This window comes from Eptesicus fuscus, chromosome 3, assembly GCF_027574615.1.
Source record: "Eptesicus fuscus isolate TK198812 chromosome 3, DD_ASM_mEF_20220401, whole genome shotgun sequence".
NCBI lineage: Eukaryota > Metazoa > Chordata > Mammalia > Chiroptera > Vespertilionidae > Eptesicus > Eptesicus fuscus.
Genome location: NC_072475.1, coordinates 30937307 through 30960028, shown reverse-complemented (window position 1 = coordinate 30960028; position 22722 = coordinate 30937307). Strand labels below are relative to the sequence as shown.

At 36.2% G+C, this 22722-nt stretch overlaps 1 protein-coding gene across 1 annotated transcript in view; it reads left to right on the top strand.

Moving 5' to 3' along the window:
* The window catches only part of PHC3 (polyhomeotic homolog 3), a 66762-nt gene extending 52790 nt beyond the window's left edge, over positions 1-13972 (top strand). The window contains exons 11-15 of the mRNA XM_008142280.3: positions 2434-2593; positions 3562-3676; positions 6738-6870; positions 6962-7193; positions 13563-13972. Of these exons, the coding sequence (XP_008140502.1) occupies positions 2434-2593; positions 3562-3676; positions 6738-6870; positions 6962-7193; positions 13563-13717 (795 nt within the window). The 3' untranslated portion in view covers positions 13718-13972. The remainder of the gene's footprint in view (positions 1-2433; positions 2594-3561; positions 3677-6737; positions 6871-6961; positions 7194-13562) is intronic.
* Positions 13973-22722: the final 8750 nt, after the last annotated feature.

Sequence of the window (22722 nt, the reverse complement as noted above, 5' to 3'; positions counted from 1 at the left end):
CTGCAAGGGAGGGCAGTTGGGGGGGACCAGGCCTGCAGGGGAGGGCAGTTAGGGGTGACCAGGCCTGCAGGGGAGGGCAGTTAGGGGCAATCAGGCTGGCAGGGGTGTGGTTAGGGGATGATCAGGCTGGCAGGCAGAAGTGGTTAGGGGCAATCAGGAAGGCAGGCAGGCGAGCAGATGGGAGCCAGCAGTCCTGGATTGTGAGCAGGATCGCAGATTGGAGAGGGTGCAGGCTGGGCTGAGAGAGACACCCCCCCCCCCGTGCACGAATTTCGTGCACCTGGCCTCTAGTTTATATATATATTTTTTATATGATCAAGATGATTATTATATATATAGTTTTGCTTCTTTCACTTAGTATATCTTGAGCACTTATCTATAATAAAAGTGTAATATACTAATTAGACCGGACATCTTTCTGGACAAAGCTGTGGCGGGTGGGGGCCGAGGCAGAAGCGGTGGTGGCAGGGGACAAGGCCTTGCATGAATTTCGTGCATCGGGCCTCTAGTTTTCTCATATGATTAATAGTACTTTGGAAACATTTTGAAAGGTTGCATTATATTCTACTTTATATACAACCAAAATTTATGTAATCCTTTCATTATTGTTGGACATTTAAGTTTCCATTTTTTCACTATTCAAATAGTCTGAAAGGAATATTTTTGTATATAAAGTATCCACATTTAAAATAATTTCTTTAGCATAAATTCCTTAGAAGTACTGGCATGTATTTATATTTACATGTATATTTATAAGATTCTATATATATTACTAAATTATTTTCTGGAAATATTATTTAAACTTATTAACACACCATAAGTATATAACCTTAGCAGCACTGAATATTATAGTTTTTTACAGCAATAATTTTTAAAAAAATATATTTTATTGATTTTTTACAGAGAGGAAGGGAGAGGGATAGAGAGCTAGAAACATCGATGAGAGAAACATCGAACAGCTGCCTCCTGCACAGCCCCCACCGGGGATGCGCCCGCAACCAATGTACATGCCCTTGACCGGAATTGAACCTGGGACCCTTCAGTCCGCAGACTGACGCTCTATCCACTGAGCCAAACCGGTTTCGGCTACAGCAATAATTTTTATAAATTTTACTTGAGGCATATTAAATATACTAACTGAAATGAACACAGTTTAAAAGTATATGGATGATTATTTTCTAAAGTTAAATATATAAACTTTTAATAAGCTATTTTTGACCAAGTGTGGCAGACATTGGAGAATTAACCCGCATTCTTAAATAGAAGAAGAGATTCTGTTTTTCCAGATTAGCTCAGGGTTCACTCGCAAATCAGTAATTATTTTTGATCTGGACTGTTTTTGCTGAAAACAGTTCTAAAATAAGTATTATTCATTACCTAAGTATACTGATCATACTTTAATTTTTTGTTAATTTTAATATTTGTGGCTTTTTCCCATTTCTTTTCGTGATTATAGTAGATTTGGTTGCTGAATTAAGAATCCGAAGACTTGAGTTCTAGTCGTTCTTTCTTTTGTAAAGAAATCACCTAAACACTGAACAGTAGTTCCCTTATCTCTATTTATTTTAATTGTAATTGGTATACAATATTATATTAGCAATATTATATTAGTTTCAGGTATATAATATAGTGATTTGACATTTATATACCTTACAGTGTGTTCATCACACTAAGTCTCATTGTGGTTTTAATTTGCATTTCCCTGATGATTAATGATATTGACCATATTTTCATATGTCTCTTAGCCATCTGTATGTCATCTTTAGAGAAATGTCTTCATGTGCTCTGTCCATTTTTTGCCATTACTGTATCTGTATAATACACATTAAAATGATCTATCCTGAGATGATAACCCTACAAATACTAGTAAAAAGCTTTATACATGAAAAATCTTAAAAGTTTTTACAGAAAAAAATTAAAGAAACTGGCAAATAAAAACATATTACTGATTTTTTAAAGAAAAGACTTTTTCTTAACTACTTGCCTAAACTAGGATGCTAAGTTCCATTTGACAGAGACTTTGAAGCATCCATATTGCCGATGACCTGAACTAAAGTGTTTATGTCCAGATAGCCTATACTTTTCTCAAGGAAAAAGCACTTAATGACTGTATCAGATCAATTGGACAAGCAAATGATCACTGATACCATTTTTTCAAGAGTTTTTTTTTTAAATTGATTTCAGAGAGGGAGAGAGAGATAGAAACATCAATGATGAGAAAGAATCATTTGTCAGCTGCCTCCACACCCCCACTGGGGATCGAGCACACAACCCGGGCATATGCCCTGAGCGGGAATTGAACCCGACCTCCTGGTTCATTGGTCTACGCTCAACCACTGAGCCATACCAGCTGGGCTTCAAGAGTTTTTTTAACCAACTTATTTCTAAAAGTCTTTAAAAAGATTATTTCATTTTATCCTCTCTGTTTTAAAGGTGAGTCGTTCATCTTTGCTAATAGAACAGCCTGTGAAAAAAAGACCTCTCTTGGATAATCAGGTGATAAATTCTGTGTGTGTTCAGCCAGAGCTACAGAATAATACAAAGCATGCAGATAATTCATCTGACACAGAGTTGGAAGACATGATTGCTGAAGGTCTGTGGATTTTACTTAAGATACCCTTAATTAACTTTGACTTTCACTGCTTGAAACAGAACATGGATTTTCATTTCACACAGATTTTTACTTGGAAGTATTTACTTTTTTTCTCAAGTAATGAATTATTTGATTAAAATAATGGGAAAGGTAACCGGACTCTTAATGGCCAATTAATAAAATAAGACTGGTTAATTTACATACTATCAGTTAATTTGACTTTTGAAAGAATGTGGGTGGGAAAAATTTCATTATACATGAAAGTAATTCAAAATTTTAGCATCAAAACAACCAACTTTCTGTATTTTTTTTCCAAGCTGACTTAAATAAATGACTTTTATTGAGTTTCCTTAAATAGTTAGAGCTTCTGAGTTGTTTGGATTTAGACTTTCCTTATTCTGATATTTGATGTCTAAGTAATTATCCTCAATATATTAGCATATTCATCTGAAATTCATTCATTCATTTAAAAAAAATTTTATAATCTTTACCTGAGGATATGCTATATATCTCCATGGCACAATGTACTAAAATTCATATCCTACAAGGTGCTTTTTGAAAGTGTTCTTCCTACAGGGTAGTGGCTTTGTCTTATTCATCTTCATTTCTCTTACAGTGCTTAATAAAGTTATTTGCACATTTTAGACATATTGCATTCTTAGCAAAATGAAGCTTTAAAATGTATTGCCTATGTATAGAGTAAACTCCATAAAATTTTTATGCAATGCAGGACAAGGAGAGAATTTATGCAGGTGGTTGGTTTTGGAGGCTTTGCCCTGCCAAAGTGGCTGTGGATTGAAAAATTCAAAGATCAAAAAAGAAAGAAAGAAAATAAAAATTCGAAGATCATTCTTTTAAGTTTCTTAGAAGGTCTGAACTAGCAGCATCCCACCAAAATAGAGGCTAAATGAAAATTTGCCACAATTAAATTTTTTGTGAGGTTTTTTCTTTGTTTCCTTCTTTTTTAGAGACATTAGAAGAAATGGACAGCGAGTTGCTGAAGTGTGAATTCTGTGGGAAGATGGGATATGCTAATGAATTTCTGCGGTCAAAACGATTCTGCACTATGTCATGTGCCAAAAGGTATTTCTATTTTGAATTTCCTAAAGCACAAACCAACCACTGTAACAAAACCAAAAAACTTGTAGAGTTTACCAGTAGTCAAAACTAGATATCACAATATAGAGGAATACTATCAAGTAGATATCATGTGGAGCTACTTTGGTAGTTAGTTACTAAATTTTGCTCTTTGAAAGTTATATAATCATAACACTTACAGTTAGTTTTTCAGCATAATCTAATATTGAAGTAGCAATCTCCTGGTAGTAAGAATATATGCTTAGGAGAATCTCTCCTGTGAATAGACTATTAGTCTTCAAGGTATTCAAACAGTTTTTGTTTTATCACCTAATTTTTGTTTGTTAATATTAAAATACCTGAATTTACTTTGTTTTGTTTTAAAATGTTTCCTTTTGTTTTAATGTATCCTATTAATTTTAGGTTTCTAAATAGGACAGCTATCCATGTTCCCTACATTGTTATATTGTCAGTAAAATATCTATCTTTTCTAAATATGTATTTGCAATAGTAATATGACAGGTAAATAGTATTGATAACAAAATATCTTCATTGATCTTAGTCTCAAGTTTAGTTTACATTAAAAAAAACCCACCTCTGATTCTGATAGTGCTAAAAATGCATTAACAGGAACCTCATTTAAAGTGGAGAGGCCAGAAGGGGGAGCTCTCATGACCAATGATGATCACAAGGCACAATAGGGAAATTGTAATACTCTTCCTAACTTACTTTACCCCTATATATTAGCATTTCCTCTCCTTCATTGAGGAAATAGAATAGAAAAATAGAAGAGCAGAAGGGAAGCGTCTGACTCTTCATATTTTACCACGGTTGCATATACTGGGTTGCAATTCCTTGTTCTTGAATAAATCCACTCTGCTGGAGAGATATCTGGCTGACTTTTTGTTTACAGTCAACGTAATAAATCCTAATGTTGGTATTTACCATGTACAGGTTGATTAATTTGAAATTTGTTCTCTATTTGAAAAAGAGTTTAGGATCTTAATTTTATACATCTAGGGAATTTCTTGCTTGACCATATTATTTAGTGTGGTGCCATTATATACTTAATAAAACTTAGGGTAAGTTTTGTACTATTGAATAAGTAATTGAAGTATTTTCCTCCCAAAATGGCTTCATTGGTTTCTTAGTTGTCAATCCGTCACTCAGATATTCTTTTATGTTAATTGATAATCCTAATAAAATTATGTAACTCCTATTTAACTTGGGAGTTTTTCAGTTTGTGTACACCACAGGAAAGAATAGTGACTTTATGGTTTGAAAACTCTGAGGGGAAGGACTACTGTTTTTCAGAATATTTTAAATTTCTTAACTTTTTAGAAACATTTCAAATGTTTTAATGCTGCTGAGTTGTCACATATTATACCTTTAGGTGAACCTCTTAGAAGATTAGGGGTCCTAACATAGGGAAATGCAGATGAGAGAGCAAAGGGGAGAGGATGAATTAGGTCAGGGAGGAATTGCTGCTGTTTACGACTGTCCTGGAGATCTAAATATTTAGGGACTAAATAGCAAGTGTAAAGGTAGTCTCTCTTTTCTGATCTTTAGTCAGTGGGGAAAGAAATTTTATCAATTGATAAGAATGGAAATCAGAAACCGACAGAACTGAGCCTATGGAAGAGCATAATGAATATAGCAGGAGCTTGTTAAATTGTTTAGGGTAAAATGAGGTGGCCATTAGGACACCTTTTTGTTTTTTATATTTTTAGGGGAGAAAAAAAGCCTATTCATTCTCATAGTGCCCCTTACTTTCACTTCCTGATATTTTTATAAAACGTACGTGAGAAAAATTTATTTCGGCATCTGTATATTGATCCTAGAACAGTTATCAATAGCAAAGTTAATTGGGATTTACTCTTGTCATTTTCCTGCAAAATCTTAGAGCAAAAGAGTTTTGAAAACATGAAATTACAATGGCAGTTGTATATGTGTAAAAAAAGAGGAACTGCATGTATTTTTCTTAGCCTTTCTGAGTTTTTCTGAAATTTGTTTCTTAGATTATTTCTTTTCACTCTTCTTTCTAGGAATAGGGTAGGCAAACTGTGCCCAGACAGAGTCATTCCTGTAGCCTATATTTGTATGATCCCTGAGTTAAGGATGGTTTTTAAATTTAGGGATAGTTGAAAAAAAATCAAAAGAATCATATTTTGTGACACATGAAAATTATGGGAAATTCAAATTTTAGTGTTTCTAAATAAAGGTTTATTGGAACACAGCCATGCTCATTCATTATTGTGTATGGCTGCTCTCATGTAATAATTGCAGAGTTGACTAGTTGTAACAGAGACTTGAATGGCCCACAAATCCTAAAACATTTACTATCTGGCCCTTTATAGAAAAAGTACACAGTCCCCTGTTCTAGGGCCTTGGAACCCAATAAATGGCATAGAACTCTTTTAAGCTGTTATTATGCCATATAAAGATCTATTAAAAATATTAGATAGTCTATCAATTTCAAAGAATTCTGTATTTTTAAATTTCCTGAAGAGTGAGAGCTATGAGTTCCTTGTATAATTTTGAAATCTCACCTTTACATTTTTACTCTTTGATTCAGCAATATATTTGAAAAATCTTTTACTAGCCATTTGAGATTTTGTCTTTCTCTACTATATTAAGCTATTTTTATTAATCCCTTTTCAGACATTATTACTTGGGAAAATAGCAGGTTGGATGAACATTTAAATAGTTAATTTATAACTTCTTTTTCTCCTGGAACCTTGAATTACTTTGCTGCTGTAAAAATCAGTTGCCCTCTCTATTTTACAGAAAGTTTCCCACTATCATGCTGTTATTAGAAGAAAATATCAATACCTACCCAGTATTAGATTGAAGAGCTATGTATTTTACAGATATATACAGAGGCCAATTTTTGTCTGTTAGCATAAGTAAATCCATTGAACACTATGGTTTACTTTCTGAGGTATTATAGTTCTTAATGAAGTATATGCCACTTACTGATTCACAAATTCACTTTAAAGTCATAATTAACTACTAAATAGCATGTCCCGTTTATCATTTAATATTTTTTCTTACTTGAATTTCTTAGGTACAATGTTAGCTGTTCTAAAAAATTTGCACTTAGTCGTTGGAATCGTAAGCCTGATAATCAAAGTCTTGGGCATCGTGGCCGTCGTCCAAGTGGCCCTGATGGGGCAGCAAGAGAACATATCCTTAGGCAGGTCTGTAGAAACCTTGCTTCAATGTACAATACCCTTTTCAGTAATGCAAGGAAAGTGCAATGCTGTATTTTACTTGTACTACATTTTCCAGCTTCCAATTACTTATCCATCTGCAGAAGAAGACTTGGCTTCTCATGAAGATCCTGTGCCATCTGCTATGACAACACGTCTGCGCAGGCAGAGCGAGCGGGAAAGAGAGCGTGAGCTGCGAGAAGTGAGAATTAGGAAAATGCCTGAGAACAGTGACTTGCTACCAGTTGCACAAACAGAGCCCTCTATATGGACGGTTGATGATGTCTGGGCCTTCATTCATTCTTTGCCTGGTACGTAATTCAGCATTTTGGCCTTCATGTTTTTCTTGTGCATTCACACAGGAATGATGTTAGGTCCATCTGCACCTATTGCATGAAAGGGTTCGAGAAGTACTTATGTATGTATGTATATATATATATATATATTAGTTAAATAGCATTTGCTATTGAAATATGATCTGTTTCCTCTTGCTTATTCCCTCAGCACAACTGGGTATTTTCTCATACCCTCAAGTCGATAAAAACTGACTAGTCCTGCTTCAGCTGTGACACCTCAGCCGGTGAAGGTATTAAAGGTGCTCTCTTCTCTTCAGTCTGATTTCTCTCAAGAGGTCAGTAGAGAGATTGAGTCAGACACTTCTTCCCTCTGCTCTTCTATTTTTCTATTCGGTTTCCTCCTTATTTCCTAATTTAACATTTAACCTTTTTTTAAAATAAGAGAGACTATAATTTTTTTTTACATTTTGGAAAGCTAATTAAGACCTTTTAGACTATGATTAAATTTGGTTTCTTTTAAAGGAAGCTGCATTTTTTATTCTTGCAAAAAGTAGGTACCAAGAACAGTTCCAAAATTTGATTTTTTAAGTAGACAGCTAACATTCAGTTATGATATTCTATCCCAATAGAATAGGTTAACTTACTTATGTTTTTCTGCTCTCTCATTTTTGGATTCTTTCCATCAGCTTAATCTTTATGTTCTTTATCTTTTCTTCTTTAATGTGACAGTAATCTTTATGTCCACTTTCTCCAAGGGGCTGGCTACTAAAGACATTTACACCTTTGCTCATGATGAAACCTACACACTGGTTACATATGTTAAGACGATATATATTTTTTAAATCAACAAATCTTATTCACTTTGGCTTTATGAATATGGAACACAAGGAAATTTTTAAATGTTTGTTCCATTTTGGTTTTATTCTGAATCATACCATTTATCTTGACATAAGCATTCCAGAAAAATACATCTCTTTTGCAGTTGTCTGCAAGCTCATTAAAATTAATCCAGCTAGTTTTGCTAATTAATCTTTCTATGAAGGCCACTGTCTCAGAAGTAAATTTACAGATAATGTGCTGTGAGAGTGAAGAAAGTATATTTAGCAGTATTATTGCTTTAAAAAAAATGTCAGCCATTTTACCATATATAAAGAACTCTATGAGGTTTTATTAAATTCTTTTAAAATATATTTTTATTGATTTCAGAGAGAAAGGGAGAGGGAGAGAGAGGTAGAAGCACCAATGATGAGAGAGAATCATTGATCGGCTGCCTCCTGCATGCCCCACATTGGGAATCGAACCATGACCTCCTGGTTCATAGGTTGACGCTCAAACACTTAGCCACACCCACTGGGCTAAATTATTTTTTTAATACCTTGTTTTAGAAATGCTAAATAAGTTTTGTGGTTTTTTTTCTTTAAAGAAAAACAAGATATAGTCACTTTTAAAGAAAGAAGAAATTGTATTAAGAGGGATACATTTTATAGAACATTATATGTCACTAAAAGGAGACTGCTTTATATATTAAGCTTGAGTCTGCTTAATATAACTCTGCTTTTCTTTTACTGATTAAATGGGAGTATTTCCAAACTTTTATAGCTTAAATAACAAGCTTATTTGTATGATCCTTATATCTTCTTTTTCAAAGTTTTTCTCTCTGAAATGCCTGTAGTTTAAGGTAACTTTCATACCAGAATAAGCGTTTATCTTCATTTCTCTAGGTTCCTCTGGTCTCTGTAAACTTCCTTTTGAGCCTCTTTGAGCTCATTCAAGGCTGTTTGTTTGTTTGTTTGTTTTCCTGAGTAGTCTACTCCCAAGTTTTTTTCCTAGAATGAACATGCTTGTAAATTTTGTAAGCCTTTGCATTTTCCTTCTAGTTGAGGATAGGCTTCCCTCTTTTATCCGGGCACCTACATTTACCCCTAGAGTTTTCTCTTCTCCTTGTGTAATGTCATCTTGTTCACCATTCTGGTGGGATCATATAGAGCTGGTATGCAGTATACCCAAATCTCAGAGCTGTTAGCAGAAAAATTATTTTCATATAAAGTTTTGTGCATTGAACTATTCTTTCTGTTTTCAGTTAATTGCAGTTATCTTCTTCAACTCTTCCTTGAAACAGTTAAATTGCAAAGATCAACTTATTCTGGATTTATTGATCTTTGAATCTGCAGTAAATTAGGTTTCTTTGTAGGCATATAAAGTATAGGAATTATATACAATATGACTATTTACTGGTTTTCATAATACTAACATTGGGACTTGATTTTTCTGTAGTATTGAATGGCAGGTCATAGCTTTTCACCAACCTTATTGAGGCCATTTTTTGTGCAGGGTGAGTTTATTTTGGGTTTCTCTGGAAAAGTGGCTGGATGCTTGGGACCCATGTCCATGTGTTCACGTCTGTGCATACCCTGATAGCTGCTTCTGGTGATGTAAAGCCACCTACGCTGACTGGTTACTACAGTTGGGATATATTTTGTACATATCCCTAGGGTGCAGCCGCTTTACAAAAGGAGATTTTAATGTCAGAAACTCATAGATCTTTAGCTCAGTACATCCTGAGCATCTAGAATTTTTAAAAAATTCATTTTTCTCAATTTTCTAGAAGCATATTTGCTTCTATTTTTTTCATTTTTTAAGTCACTTTATTTTTTAACTTCTGTACTAATGTATAGTATAATCCCCCCACCCCCCTTTTTTTTTTGGTTGGCTTAAGAAAGTTGTGATCTAAAATTCTGAAGATAATGCATTCATACTTGATCATGCTGTTTCCCAAACTTTTTGTTCATTATGATTTTGCTAATACATTTATTGTCCACCTGCAAGAAGACATTTGAAGAGGGATCTCATAATGCATAGGAACAAGAACATGCTATATATTTTCCTCATGGAGAGCTCCTTGTTTCTATTCCCACATGTAGCTCTTATAGTCCTCATTACTTCTCATGGCTCCTGTTTTCTGAATCTAAGTATGTCCTACCCTATCTTTCTCTCTCTTCTTTTCTTCCCTGTGCTCTTGTAAGTAAGACTGAAGAGAGAAGAACATTAGTTCTTTCATATAAAGAAGGAAGAAGTCACAACTAGACGCAAGATTAGTCAGTTTTGTCTGCCCAGTTTTGAGAGCTACCTCTGGGAAAAGAAAAGGGGCTTTTCTATGGTGAGTAATTTCTTTTAACTATATAATTTATTTTATATGGTAAATGGGCAAAATCATAAAAATTCTGCAGAGGGTACTTTTGAAATGTCAATTTTTATAAGTCTGAGAAATTATTAAGATACTAGAGAAATTGATAAGCTGGCAGCTATATAGGAAACAAGAAAGATACAACCAACAAAGAAGGCAAAAAAATATCCAAGAGAAAAGATGGCCACACAGCAAAATACAGAAAAAGTGTTTGTATTACTCTTACAGATGGCTCCTTTCTAGCAGATTCTATTTTTTGTTCATTATTTGTTTATTCACTCATTTAGTCCTTCACTTACCCAAAATATATATATATATTTAGTACTTACAGTGCTTTGTGTTTGGTGCTGGGGTTATAGAAGATGACATCATCCTATCTAATATAGAGGGAATATGCTAATTGACCATCGCTCTATCACAAAGATGGCTGCACCCACAACCGAAGCCAAGTTCCCAGAAGGAGCCTTAACAAGCAAAGACAGGGGACTTCAGGCCGCGCCCCCCAACCCCGGCACCAGGCCAGGTGACCTCAGGCTGCACTCCCTGCCCCAGCACCGGGCCAGGGGACCTGAGGCTGCGCCCCCCTGCCTGGCGGGGCTTGACAGAGGACCTCAGGCTGTGCTCCCCACCCAGCGGGGCTTGACGGGGGACATCGAGGTGCACTCCCAGTGTTGGGTCGGGGGAACTCAGGCCACACCCCCTGCCCAGTGGGGCTTGACCGGGGACCTGAGGCTGTGCCCCCCTGCCTGGCAGGGCTTGACGGGAGACCGCTGGCCATGCCCCCCACCTGGCGGGGCTTGACAGGGGACCTCAAGGCATGCACCCCGCCCTGGTCTGGGCTGGGGGACCTCAGGCCACGCCCCCCATCCTGGCACCGGGCCAGGGGACCTGAGGCTACGTCCCCTGCCCGGTGGGGCTTGACAAGGGTAGGACTGGCCAGGTCTGGATCTAGCCCAATGGGGGTAGGTGCTGGCCGGGTCTGGGTCTCACGCGATTTTGAGGCGCATATGGGTGGGCAGGGACTTGACTCTGGGTCCCGTGGTATGCCCCAGACTCTGACAGGAGGAAGGTTTTTATATACATTTTACTAATTTTCTTTCATCTCTGACACTTCTATTATAGAGAAAGGGCAAATAGCAATATTAAATTATTTCCTCTAATTAATCCCCTTTTAATGTGCACGAATTTTGTGCAGCGGGCCACTAGTTATCTATATAAACAAGAGAATGATACGTTTGCAATAGGAGGATAATCATTTCTGCAAAGTTGTGGTATCCAAAGATGTAATGTAACAATTTCCATTTTTTTTGTGTTTTCCCTGAGAATACTGATTTGAATAAAATAGACTTTAAGCTGTTAGTATTTATTCTTTTTTGTTTATTTTGTTTTTCTATTGATTTTTAGAGAGAGTGGAAGGGGGTAGGGAGGGGAAGAGAGAGAGATTGCCTCCTGCACGCACCCCAACTGGAGCAGGGATCAAACCTGCAACGTAGGTACATGCCTTTGACCAGGACTCAAACCTGAGACCCTTTGGTGTGCAGGCCAATGCTCTAACACTGAACAATACTGGCTAAGGCATTAGTATTTATTCTTAAATTTATTTTATAATTTTACTGTCTAAGGAAGCTTCTACATTTTGCATTCTCTTCTCTCTTGGTTCCTTAATTCATTACCTTCTTGCTAGTTTCCTTATCCTTAGTGGAGAAGTTGATTGAGTAACCTGACTGCAAAATTTGGTAGATAATAAGAATATTTGGGGTTCAAGTAGATGCTAGCATTGTGTTTGTTACCTGATAAAGCACCTGGTTTAATCTGAGAGCTGAAATACTGTTTTTTGGCAAGAGGTTAGTTAGCAAGCCCCTAATTTCAATGAGAATTTATTTTTCAAAAGTGGAGATGAGTCCAATGATACTAAGATTTGAAGTTGAAATTATAAGTTGAGCAGTATAATACATTTTAGCAGTATTGCAATAGAGCAATACTATAATCTTGATGGATTGGTTCTGTCCTTAGTGAATAATAAAAATATTTTAGTGTGCTGGCCAATTGAAGGTTGTAAATTAAAAGTTATAAGAGATAATGAAAGTGGTATTCTGGTACATAAGAAAATATTTCTAAATTGTTATTTAAATGCAGAACATTATATTTTATTCTTTTGTATATGTTTATGTGAATAATATATTATAGAAAGATAAGTTCATGAGGTATAACTAATTAATCTCAACTTGTTATATTGTGGCACGCTTTGAGATGACACCATCATCCTTTTTGTGAAGATAAGCTATATCTAGACTGATCAATCCTTACATTTTACCTGATTCTTACTAATTATTTCGTGCACTAGAGGCCCGGTGCACGAAACTCATGCATGGGGTGGGATGTTCCCTCAGCCCAGTCTGTACCCTCTTCAATTCGGGACCCCTCGGGGGATGTCCATCTGTCGGACATCCCTCTCACAATCCAGGACCACTGGCTCCTAACTGCTCACCTGCCTGCCTGCCTGGTCACCCCCAACTGCCCCCCCTGCCGGCCTAGTCGCCCCCAACTGCCCCCCCCAGCCGGTCTGGTCACCCCTAATTACCCCCCCCCCGCCAGCCTGGTTACCCCTTACTGTCCCCCTGCCAACCTGGTCGCCCCCAACTGCCCCCCCTTCGCTCTGGTCACCCCTCACTGCCCCCCTCTGCCAGCCTGGTCGTCCCTCACTGCCCCTCCCCCCCCGCCAGCCTGGTTGCCCCCAACTGCCCCCCCTGCGGGCCTGGTCACTCCATGCAGCCTGCTGCTTGGTCGTTTGGTCACCCCTCACTACCCCCCCTGCCAGCCTGGTCGCCTCCATGCAGCCTGCTGCTCAGTCGTTTGGTCACCCCTCACTACCCCCCCTGCCGGCCTGGTTGCCCCACACAGCCTGTTCGGTCGTCCGTTCGGTTGCGATGGTCGCTTAGACTTTTATATATATACAGATTATTTTTAGAACAAGAATTACCAAGTAAGTTGCTTTACCTGATTTTTATTTTTATTTTCAGAATATCAAGAAATACTCTCTTCTTCAGGAGTGAACCCAAGACTACCATAAATAAATTTCATTTGTTTCTCAGCCTGTATTTCACATACTCAAACCCAGTGAGAGCATAACTGTGACTATTATGAGTAGTGTCTAATTGTTGTGTATTAATTCTAACTTCCTTCCTCTGATCAAATTCCAGGCTGCCAGGATATCGCAGATGAGTTCAGAGCACAGGAGATTGATGGACAGGCCCTTCTCTTGCTAAAAGAAGACCATCTTATGAGTGCAATGAATATCAAGCTTGGCCCTGCCCTAAAGATCTGTGCACGCATCAACTCTCTGAAGGAATCTTAACAAGATCATGAGGCTTTGAGATAACAGCAGTTTTACTCTTCTTAAACAAACTTGTAAGGTAAAGGCTCAGGTTGGCCTAGAATATTACCTTTTATTGTGGTGGATAGCCAAGAACATTGGGATCTCCACATGAAAAGCTGACATTTCTTTTACAGATTTAATCATCATACATTTTCATAATTAGCCAACATTGGTGAAATTAATTTTACAGGTTACATTCAACATTGAAAGACTTGTTATAGAGGGCCATGATATTTTTCAAAGAAACATATTATAGTACTTTTTAAAAAAGTAATGTTTATCATTAATATAAAGAATCCTTTTAAAACTAATTTAATGATTTACATTTCTCTTTTAATCCAGTTTTGTTATACATTTTTCTACCCTATAAGTTTCCCATAGGTTGTCATTAGAGGTAATTTAAAAATAATTTAGGAGTCCAGTGACTGGAATTGTATGCAGTGAGATATCATTGTGCATTTTAAAAAAATGTCTGTTAGAAAGTTGTTTTGTCTATAAAAAAGGATGCATTCTAGCAAGAATAACACTGATCTGGGAGTCAGAAGAGTTGGTTTCTATTCTAAACTTGACCAAGAATTTGGTGTAGCTGACAACATTTTCCTCTTAGTTTTTGTACATATAGACCAATGGTTCTCCTGGAGATGAGCTTTGCTGCCCTGGGGACATTTTGGTTGTTATAGCTGAGGGGGCTGAGGGAGGGAAGCTATCGGTTACCTAACACATTGGAGGACAGGGATTATATATATCCTACAATGCACAGGACAGCCCTCCACAACAGAGTTATGTGGTCCAAAATGTCAGTAGTACCAAGGTTGAGAAACTCTCATGTAGGAGTGATAAATGATTCTCTTTTTCACCCAGAGGGATACATTACACAATGGAAATATTTCAGGTAGCATCAGTGTTCTGCTCAAGTATTTTTCCCAGTGTATGCACATTGAAAAAAAGGGGAGCAATCCATTAAATTGGCCGATAAAATAAGGACTAGCATACAAATAATTTGACTCTCAAAAGATATTGATTCATATTATCTTTTCTCTCTGCTCCTCTGTACTGATAAAAGGCATAATCTGATTATACCTTATGAACCAATGTACTTATAACCTTTGCCACAAGGCAATAGTTTGTAGCAGATATATGTATTTGGTCTTTGGCATTTTTCTGATGTTGAACATGTTGGGTCTATCTAGAAAGCATATTTCTTTTTCCTGACTAAACCCTTGCATGCTTTCGGCAAAGCACTTACCAAGTGATCTCTCTGGGATGGTGAGGTCTAATTTTGTATGTACATGTTTTAGGGGGGAAATTTTTAAGTAAAACCTTTCACTAAACAGTTAGTGATCTGCTAGAATTGTGACACCAAAACAAAACTGTTGTGAGAGCCTTGAGAGCTTTATAGTCCTGGACATCAAAAATTTAATTTTTTTATCTTCTATCATACAATGAAAATGTTTTAATAATTGAAGGAACATACATAGATATTTGGCAAAAGTGGGAAAGAGTCTATGGGTTTCAGTCATTATTACTGCTCTTTTAAAAAAGATTATGTTGACCTAGTAGAAGACTAAAGATGTCATTAAAGACATCACAGATATTTATCTTTTGGCTTTGTGTACATTAGAGAATGTTGATTATTTTTATACAAAAATACAGCGGGTAATTTTTTTAATCTTTAGATGCCTCTTGTTTGAATGTATGCTTTGTGGGATTCTTTAGTGTAGTAATGTTTTAAAAAATGATGTTTACTGATAGTTGCGTATAGGATTAGAATGTGTAATATAGTGTAAGGCTCATGTTCCAGACCTACATAGCTTGTAGTCCATGTTACATATTTCTTTATATCACATTTTTAATCATTGGATTAAAGTTTCAAGGAAAGGTAGGTACTCTCTAGTCAACTTTCATTTATTAGCATTTAATCATTCTGACAGTTGTCATATGCTTGACTTTTCCCCTCGTGTTGCAATTTCAGAACTTAAATACAGGCTAAACACTAGTGGAAGATGTTTCAGTGTATGGGGGGCAGGGGGGTGGGCACAAAGAAAAATCTCCCCTGGAATTAAAACTTTAGTATAGAGAATACACAAACAATATAAAATTATGTGGGGATAAATTCCCCTTGCAATAATGATTGCTTCCCATAACTACATATAACCTTTAAGGTGTTAGCTTTGGACTGTGTTAATAGGTTCTCCTTTATTTACACCCTCTTGCAATAGCAGTCATTAATGTAGTACTTACTAAAGGCCCTGTGCCTGACACTATGTTAAGAAAGCTTACAAGAAGGGTATCCATTTGAGAGTACCTTATAATCTTAAGTCTTATAATAATGATAATAATCTTAAGAATAGTACAGATCTTCTGTTGTCTCCACTCAAAACATACCAGAAAATATACTTGTTTTTTTTTCAAGTGAGTTGTTTTATTTAGAAATGGCTCATTTGCTTTCAACTGGTCACTCTCACCTTTGAAACAGTAATTTCTTTCAAGATGATTAAACCATGCTAATATCAGTTACATATAATGATATAGACGATGACACTGGTTGTGCACCTCTCTCCTGAGCTTTAAGCACAGTTTTAGTATGATATAGGTTGGAAGAGGGCTATTATTTTTATTTATATAATTGTTTTAGGATTTTGATTGAGGGAATGACAAGCAGAAAGAGAAGTTCTTCCTATTTTTGCTACTTAAGTTTGTATTTTCTGACTTGTTTAAACTTATGCACTCTTTTTCCATTGAGGGGGGGGGAAACCTACAAGTTTGAAATTTTATTTGCTTTAAGCCATGTGTTCCTAAGAAAGTAAACAAGCTGAGAGAGCTGGCTTGTAAAAATTATTTTTTACATGATGTGGATTTTCATCAAGTCTTGTGCAGGGATGTGTCTGACACAGCTATGCAGCTTTGATGAAATCAGTATAGTATGAGACAGACTGTCACTTTTTGAGTGGCATTTAACTCTTTCCAAGATGGTACTTTTAATTTGCTGTGGCATCATCTAAACAGACACTTTTAAGGGCTGACCTAGAAGTAGAGAAGGTGGAATGGGCAGGAAAAAATGTTAGTGAAGAAACTTGAGAATGCGGGAGAGGTAAGAGGCCTGCCGCTTGTTAGTTATCCCACTTCAACACTGAACAAATTTCTGCACTTTTGAAGTTAATATTCATGTTTACCTAGTTTTAAACAGAAGTAATTTTAAGTAGCCCTCTTAGAACTGTATATAATGCAAATTGTTATGCCCATGCCTTTGAATAATTTTTTAGTTAATCTTCATATAGCCATTGTGAAATTATAGTCAGACATTTATTCAGATACCAGTATTAGATTGAAATCTGTCATAGTGCCCCATATCACTGACGTGTCCAATTAAATGTGATTAAGTCCCATTATTTGCATTTGCAGGGTGTTGGTACACTATGGCACAAGTGTCGTAGGGAGACAATATATAGATTGTATATATAGTCTTAGGTTGTCAAAAACTCAAAGATTAGTTGTTTTAATTATCAGAATTGAGTATTCACTTTCAGATGCCACAGCTGAATCAAAGAAAAGCATTTTTAAGGTTGTATTTTATTTGCTAGGTTGTCTCAGTCTAAGAATTGGATGACTAAGAGCTGTTTCTCTTTATCAGTGTGGATTTCAATTAACACAAGCCTACCTCTATTTTTTGATGCACAGTAGAGTGGATCATGAAATAAATAGTTTCACATTCATCAATATTGGTATTTTATGAATCTATTTAAAACATTTGATTTCATTTTAAAGATTGTGATTCAATTTAGATAAGCACAAATACAGTATTAGGGAAAGTAAATATGCAGTTTTAGCAAAATTTAATTTCAAGCTATTAAGAGCTGTATATCTTTAAAAGAATTCTTTGGGAAGATATTCCTCTTTTGTTGTAAGTTCAGAAAATGTATCACTATATGATTTCCTTTATAGCAGCAGTACAAGCCATTACATCAGTAAAGTGTTAAAAATTATATTATCTTTGGAAAAAGTTTCCTAAATTTTTAAGAATTCTAAAGTTTTACATATAATTTTTTAGAGCTTAATCTAGCTTAAAATAATACTATGAGAAAGCTTTTTTTGAAAGTTGTGAAGTACTAATATGATGGTAATTATTGCCGTCATATTCCAGAGCAAAACATTTGGCTTTTTCTGAACTGTCACTTTAGTACACACATATTAAAAGGAAGTGGCCTCCCTCCTTTTCAGATCTGAAGCCCAGCTTCTCTAATGAAAATTGTCCCATTCTACTCTTAACACATGAACCTTTTAAATGCGATGTTTACGGAACCTTTTGGGAAATGTTTCCCATGAATGTTTCATGTTTTCCCTTTTTATAGCTTATGAACACTTAATTTTATTTAAAGATGACCGTTTTAATCTCAGATATTAGGGGGTACACTAGAAAAATATTTTTTTCTACTGTCTTTGAAAAGTACAACTGCTCTCAGTGAGACTGGTGACATAAATGTGAATCCATAGAGAGAAAACCTGTGCAAAGGTTTTTAAATGTATTGTTTAAAAGAAAGTATAGAATGACTCTTAATTTGGAAAAAAATAAATCAATATGAATTTAAAACACTGTTATGTTAACATGGCATGGTTTTAAATTTAAGAGTAATATAGTAAGTCCTTTTAGACCACCTATTTAATTGGACTCCAGTAATCTTCTTAAGGATTGATAGTAGCCATCATTATTGGCTTAAAAATTATAGTGTTGAATCCATGTTTTTTGGAGCTTTCATTGATAGAGGTGAAAAAGTTGGTGCTTGTGAGGATGGTGGAGCTGGTGGTGAAGTAAATATCAACCTACTTTAGAAAGAAGGAACTTTTCAGTCTTGCCTCAAGCAAACCAGAAGTATCCATTGCTTACAATCTTCATTTAGAATGGTTGAAAAGTCATAATTCTTTTTGTTAGGTAGTACTAAATACTGTAATAGTTAATAGATCTACATAATCATTAAATTACTATGATGAATGACTGGGGTTTTACATCCAGTTGCAATAGCTGTGCGCGACACCCTCGGCAGTTACTTACCTTTAAACCTGCTTCCTCTTCTATGTACAGTGTGGAGCCTATACTAAAAATGTTGATTTTGATTTAAATCATCTCTCAGGTTCCTCCCAGCTCTAAAACTATGATTCTGGGCCACATAATGAGGTGTTTTTAAGTTGCTTCTACTTAATTCTCTTTCCCTTTTCAACAGTTCCTTTCATACTTCAGAGCAATTGCTAAAAGATAATTATTTATTAAGCAATATTCCCTGGGTCACCTAGTCTTTGTTGTCCTAAGGAACAAGGCAGAAAATTCAAACAGACAAGCAAATGAGGACATTTTTCTAAATGCTGCTTGCTAGCTAACCGTGGAATATATGAACACACTAGAGGCCCAGTCCACGACATTCGTGCACTCTGGGGGGTCCCTCAGCCCGGCCTATGCCCTCTCACAGTCTGGGAGCCCTTGGTGGGGATATCCAACTGCATGGCCACCACCGTGCTCGCCAGCTGTGAGCCCGGCTTCTGGCTGAGCGGGCTCCCCCTGTGGGAGCGCACTGACCATCAGCGGGCAGCTCCTGTGTTGAGCATCTGCCTCCTGGTGGTCAGTGTGCATCATAGCAACCAGTCGTTATGCTGTTCAGTAGATTTGCATATTAGCCTTTTATTATATAGGATATGGACATTATCATTCAGGCACTTATCCATTCATTTAGCAAACTGTTCGAACACTTACTATGTGCAGCGTGTAGTATACATGACGTAAGGAACTAGTAATAAGTAAACAAAATCTTCCCAAACATAATTTTGTTTGCAGTTTAAACAGATATGGACATAATTATTATTACTTAATGTACTGAATATAAAGTTGGAACTGAGGGAAATTTTTTATGCATTGGGGTAAGAATTAGGCTAGATGACAGATAAGGGGTCTGAGTAAATCACATCAATTCCTATAGCATTTCACCTACTAAATATCCATCAGTCATAAACCTGATTAGGTTATGAAATTAAGGGTACTAACAGTAAGGATTTATATTTTGTGACAGCCCATATTTCTAAGAATTGTTTTGACACTTGAATCTATTGCAGAGGTGTTGCTATGCAGGGGGTGTGACAGAACAATACGAAGAAGCTGGTGCTGACTTACTATACATTTTTAACTGCAAAAGCTTTATACCCAGTATTGACAGTGAAGCATATCTAACACTGGGAAATTTCAAAGGAAATTGCTGAACAGGTTGTTTTGTACTTTTGTTTTTAAAGCAAGGAAGACTACATAAAATAAATGTTATTACAAATATCTCCTTTTTAGAAAGCACACATTACAAAGTAAAAGTGTTTTACTTTGAAATATAGAAGTAGTAAACATAAAAGAGTTCTGTGTTTAAATTGACAAGTATTTGGGGGGGGTAAGCATTGAATGGGATCAGTTATCAACTGGGTATATTCCTTACCACTTGAGGATTCTGTGACTTACACTTTAACTCCTATTGACACAGCTTTACATAGTAACATTGCTTGATACTAACATTCTCTATAAAGATAAAAAAATGAAAATATCTCATTGATTTCAGAAAGGAAGGGAGAGGGAGAAGTAGAAATATCAATGATGAGAGAGAATCATTGATTGGCTGCCTCCTCCATGCCCCACACTGGGGATCGAGCCCCAACCCGGATATGTGCCCTGAGAATCGAACCGTAACCTCTGGTTATAGGTTGATGCTCAACCACTTAGCCACACCAGCTGGGCAGTCACAGCTTCTTAAAGCAGGAAAATGTCCAAATACATGTCAGATTAGAATCTTTAACAAATTGATTTAAAAAGGAACACAAGTAAAACAAATTTTTTCCCCATGGCATTAAAATTTAAGATGTTTTGATTTACCGAATTTTAAAAATAATTACCCATATTTTATGATGTTAATATATATATTGTGTAAGTACCTTTTGGCTCTTGAACTGAAGGGTTGCATGTTCAATTCCCAGTAAAGGGCATGTACCTGGGTTGTGGGTTCCCTCTCTGCCTCAGTTGGGTGCATACAGGAGGCAACCAGTCAGTGTGTCTCTCTTGCATTGATGTTTCTCTCTCTCGTCCTCCCTCCCTTCCTCCCTTCCATGTTCTCTCTGAAAAGCAATGGGAAAAATATCCCCAGGTGAGGATTTAAAAAAATAAAGTCAGCGGAGCGTGCAAGGATGTCTAACTTTGGGTGTATCATTTTGGATGTCTAACTTCCGAGACATTCACCCAAGATTCCCAGTCACCTTATTAAAAAAATTTTTTTTTTCTGTAGGGAAAAAAAAGTCAAAGTAGGTTCTAGAAACTATGCTTCGAGTCAGGAGTGAGCTTGTGCTGAGGGCTGGAGTTGTAGGCAGCAGCAGTGTGCAGGATGGATGCCGACACAGACGGCAGGCATTTCAGGCCCCTGCTAAATTAATGCTTTTGTCTTGTTAACTTTTTGTTGTTGATTTAAACAAAGGCAAATTTGTGTGATATATTAGTTTTTAAAAAATACTAATTTTTGATTCTTCAAGTACATGTTATTTGACTTTTTCTATTCCTACGTTTGATTCCTCACATTGTTCTAAAATAGGACTTTCAAATGATTAAAACCTCAAAAGCTGATCCACCCAGGATGAACAAAGCATCACTAAGGGGAAAAAGCATTTTTTATCTTTATAGAAAACAAATGTTAAGATTATATATAGATGTATTCTTTACATTGGATATTGTATTAGAGTCCTCTTTACAGGAAATTAAATAGTTTTAGCACTCTTAGCATTAGTGTTCCTAGATTGGTGTCTGTAGTTAGTTTTCAATTGTATAACCTGAAAATGAAGTTAATTTTGCATTATAAGAGCACACCATGATCTATGTAAAAAGTCTTTCCATTTGGTATATTTTTTTTTAAAAAAAGAGAAGGCACTTTCATATTAACAAGTAGCATGTGTATTAATTTTAGATTTTCATATTTGTTGTGTCTGTATTCAGTGAAGTAAAATTAAGCATTCAAATGTCTGTTGATGGCAACGTTAACTGTTAAATTAAAGCACCTTATACTCTGCTGCTTAAACTTACTTGTAATTGCACCTTTGTTACCTGCATATTTTCACATAGAATATTGTTGTAACATTGCTTCATGTGGGTCTGGATGAAGGTTAAGTGGGCCTACAGGATCATTTATTTATATTGTTTATAATTCAATAATATATTGTAGACCAGCTGTTAAGTTCATTTCTTTACTAATAAAAGCCTCTTCCATTTGGCTGGTCTATTGCATTTCTTTTTTTCTTTAAGCTTATGAGGCATGGGGGCTTTCTAAGTGAACAACAACAACAAAGCTTACTAAGGGATTTGAAATAGTTATAAATTTTCCTGATTTAAAAACTGCAGGGTTTTATTAAGTACAAAACATTTTAAATACCATAGTGCCGTGTTATGGCCAATTAGAAAGCAATACATTCAGAGGAAAAGGAACAGAGAAGCGAGAGGGCCAGGTTTAGACATTGACAGGTTAGACACTTCTATGTAGTTCAATTGAATTCACAAAGTGACTTCAAATTATTTGCCCTTCAGATTCCTTTATTCCTGTAGTTCTCAGCCAGGGACGATTTTGCCCCCCATGGGAGGTTTGGATATGCCTGGAGACATTTTGATTATCAAGACTGGGGAAGAGAGTGCTATTGATGGTATCTAGTGGGTAGAGGGGTGAGCATGCTACTAAATATCTCACAATGCACAGGGCGTTCTCCCCAAACAAAGCATCACCTAACCCAAAATACCAACAGTGCTGAGGATAAGAAGCCCTCCTTTACTTTTACAGTGAAAGGAGTTATGATCTGATATTGCAAGTGACATCTAAGTTATAACTGAAAAGGAATCTGGTGTGTCATGGAGAGAAACCTAGTCAGTCACTACCAGTTCTGGAAGGTAAGCAACCGAAACTTAGCTTGCAGAAATATTTACATTAAGAACAAAT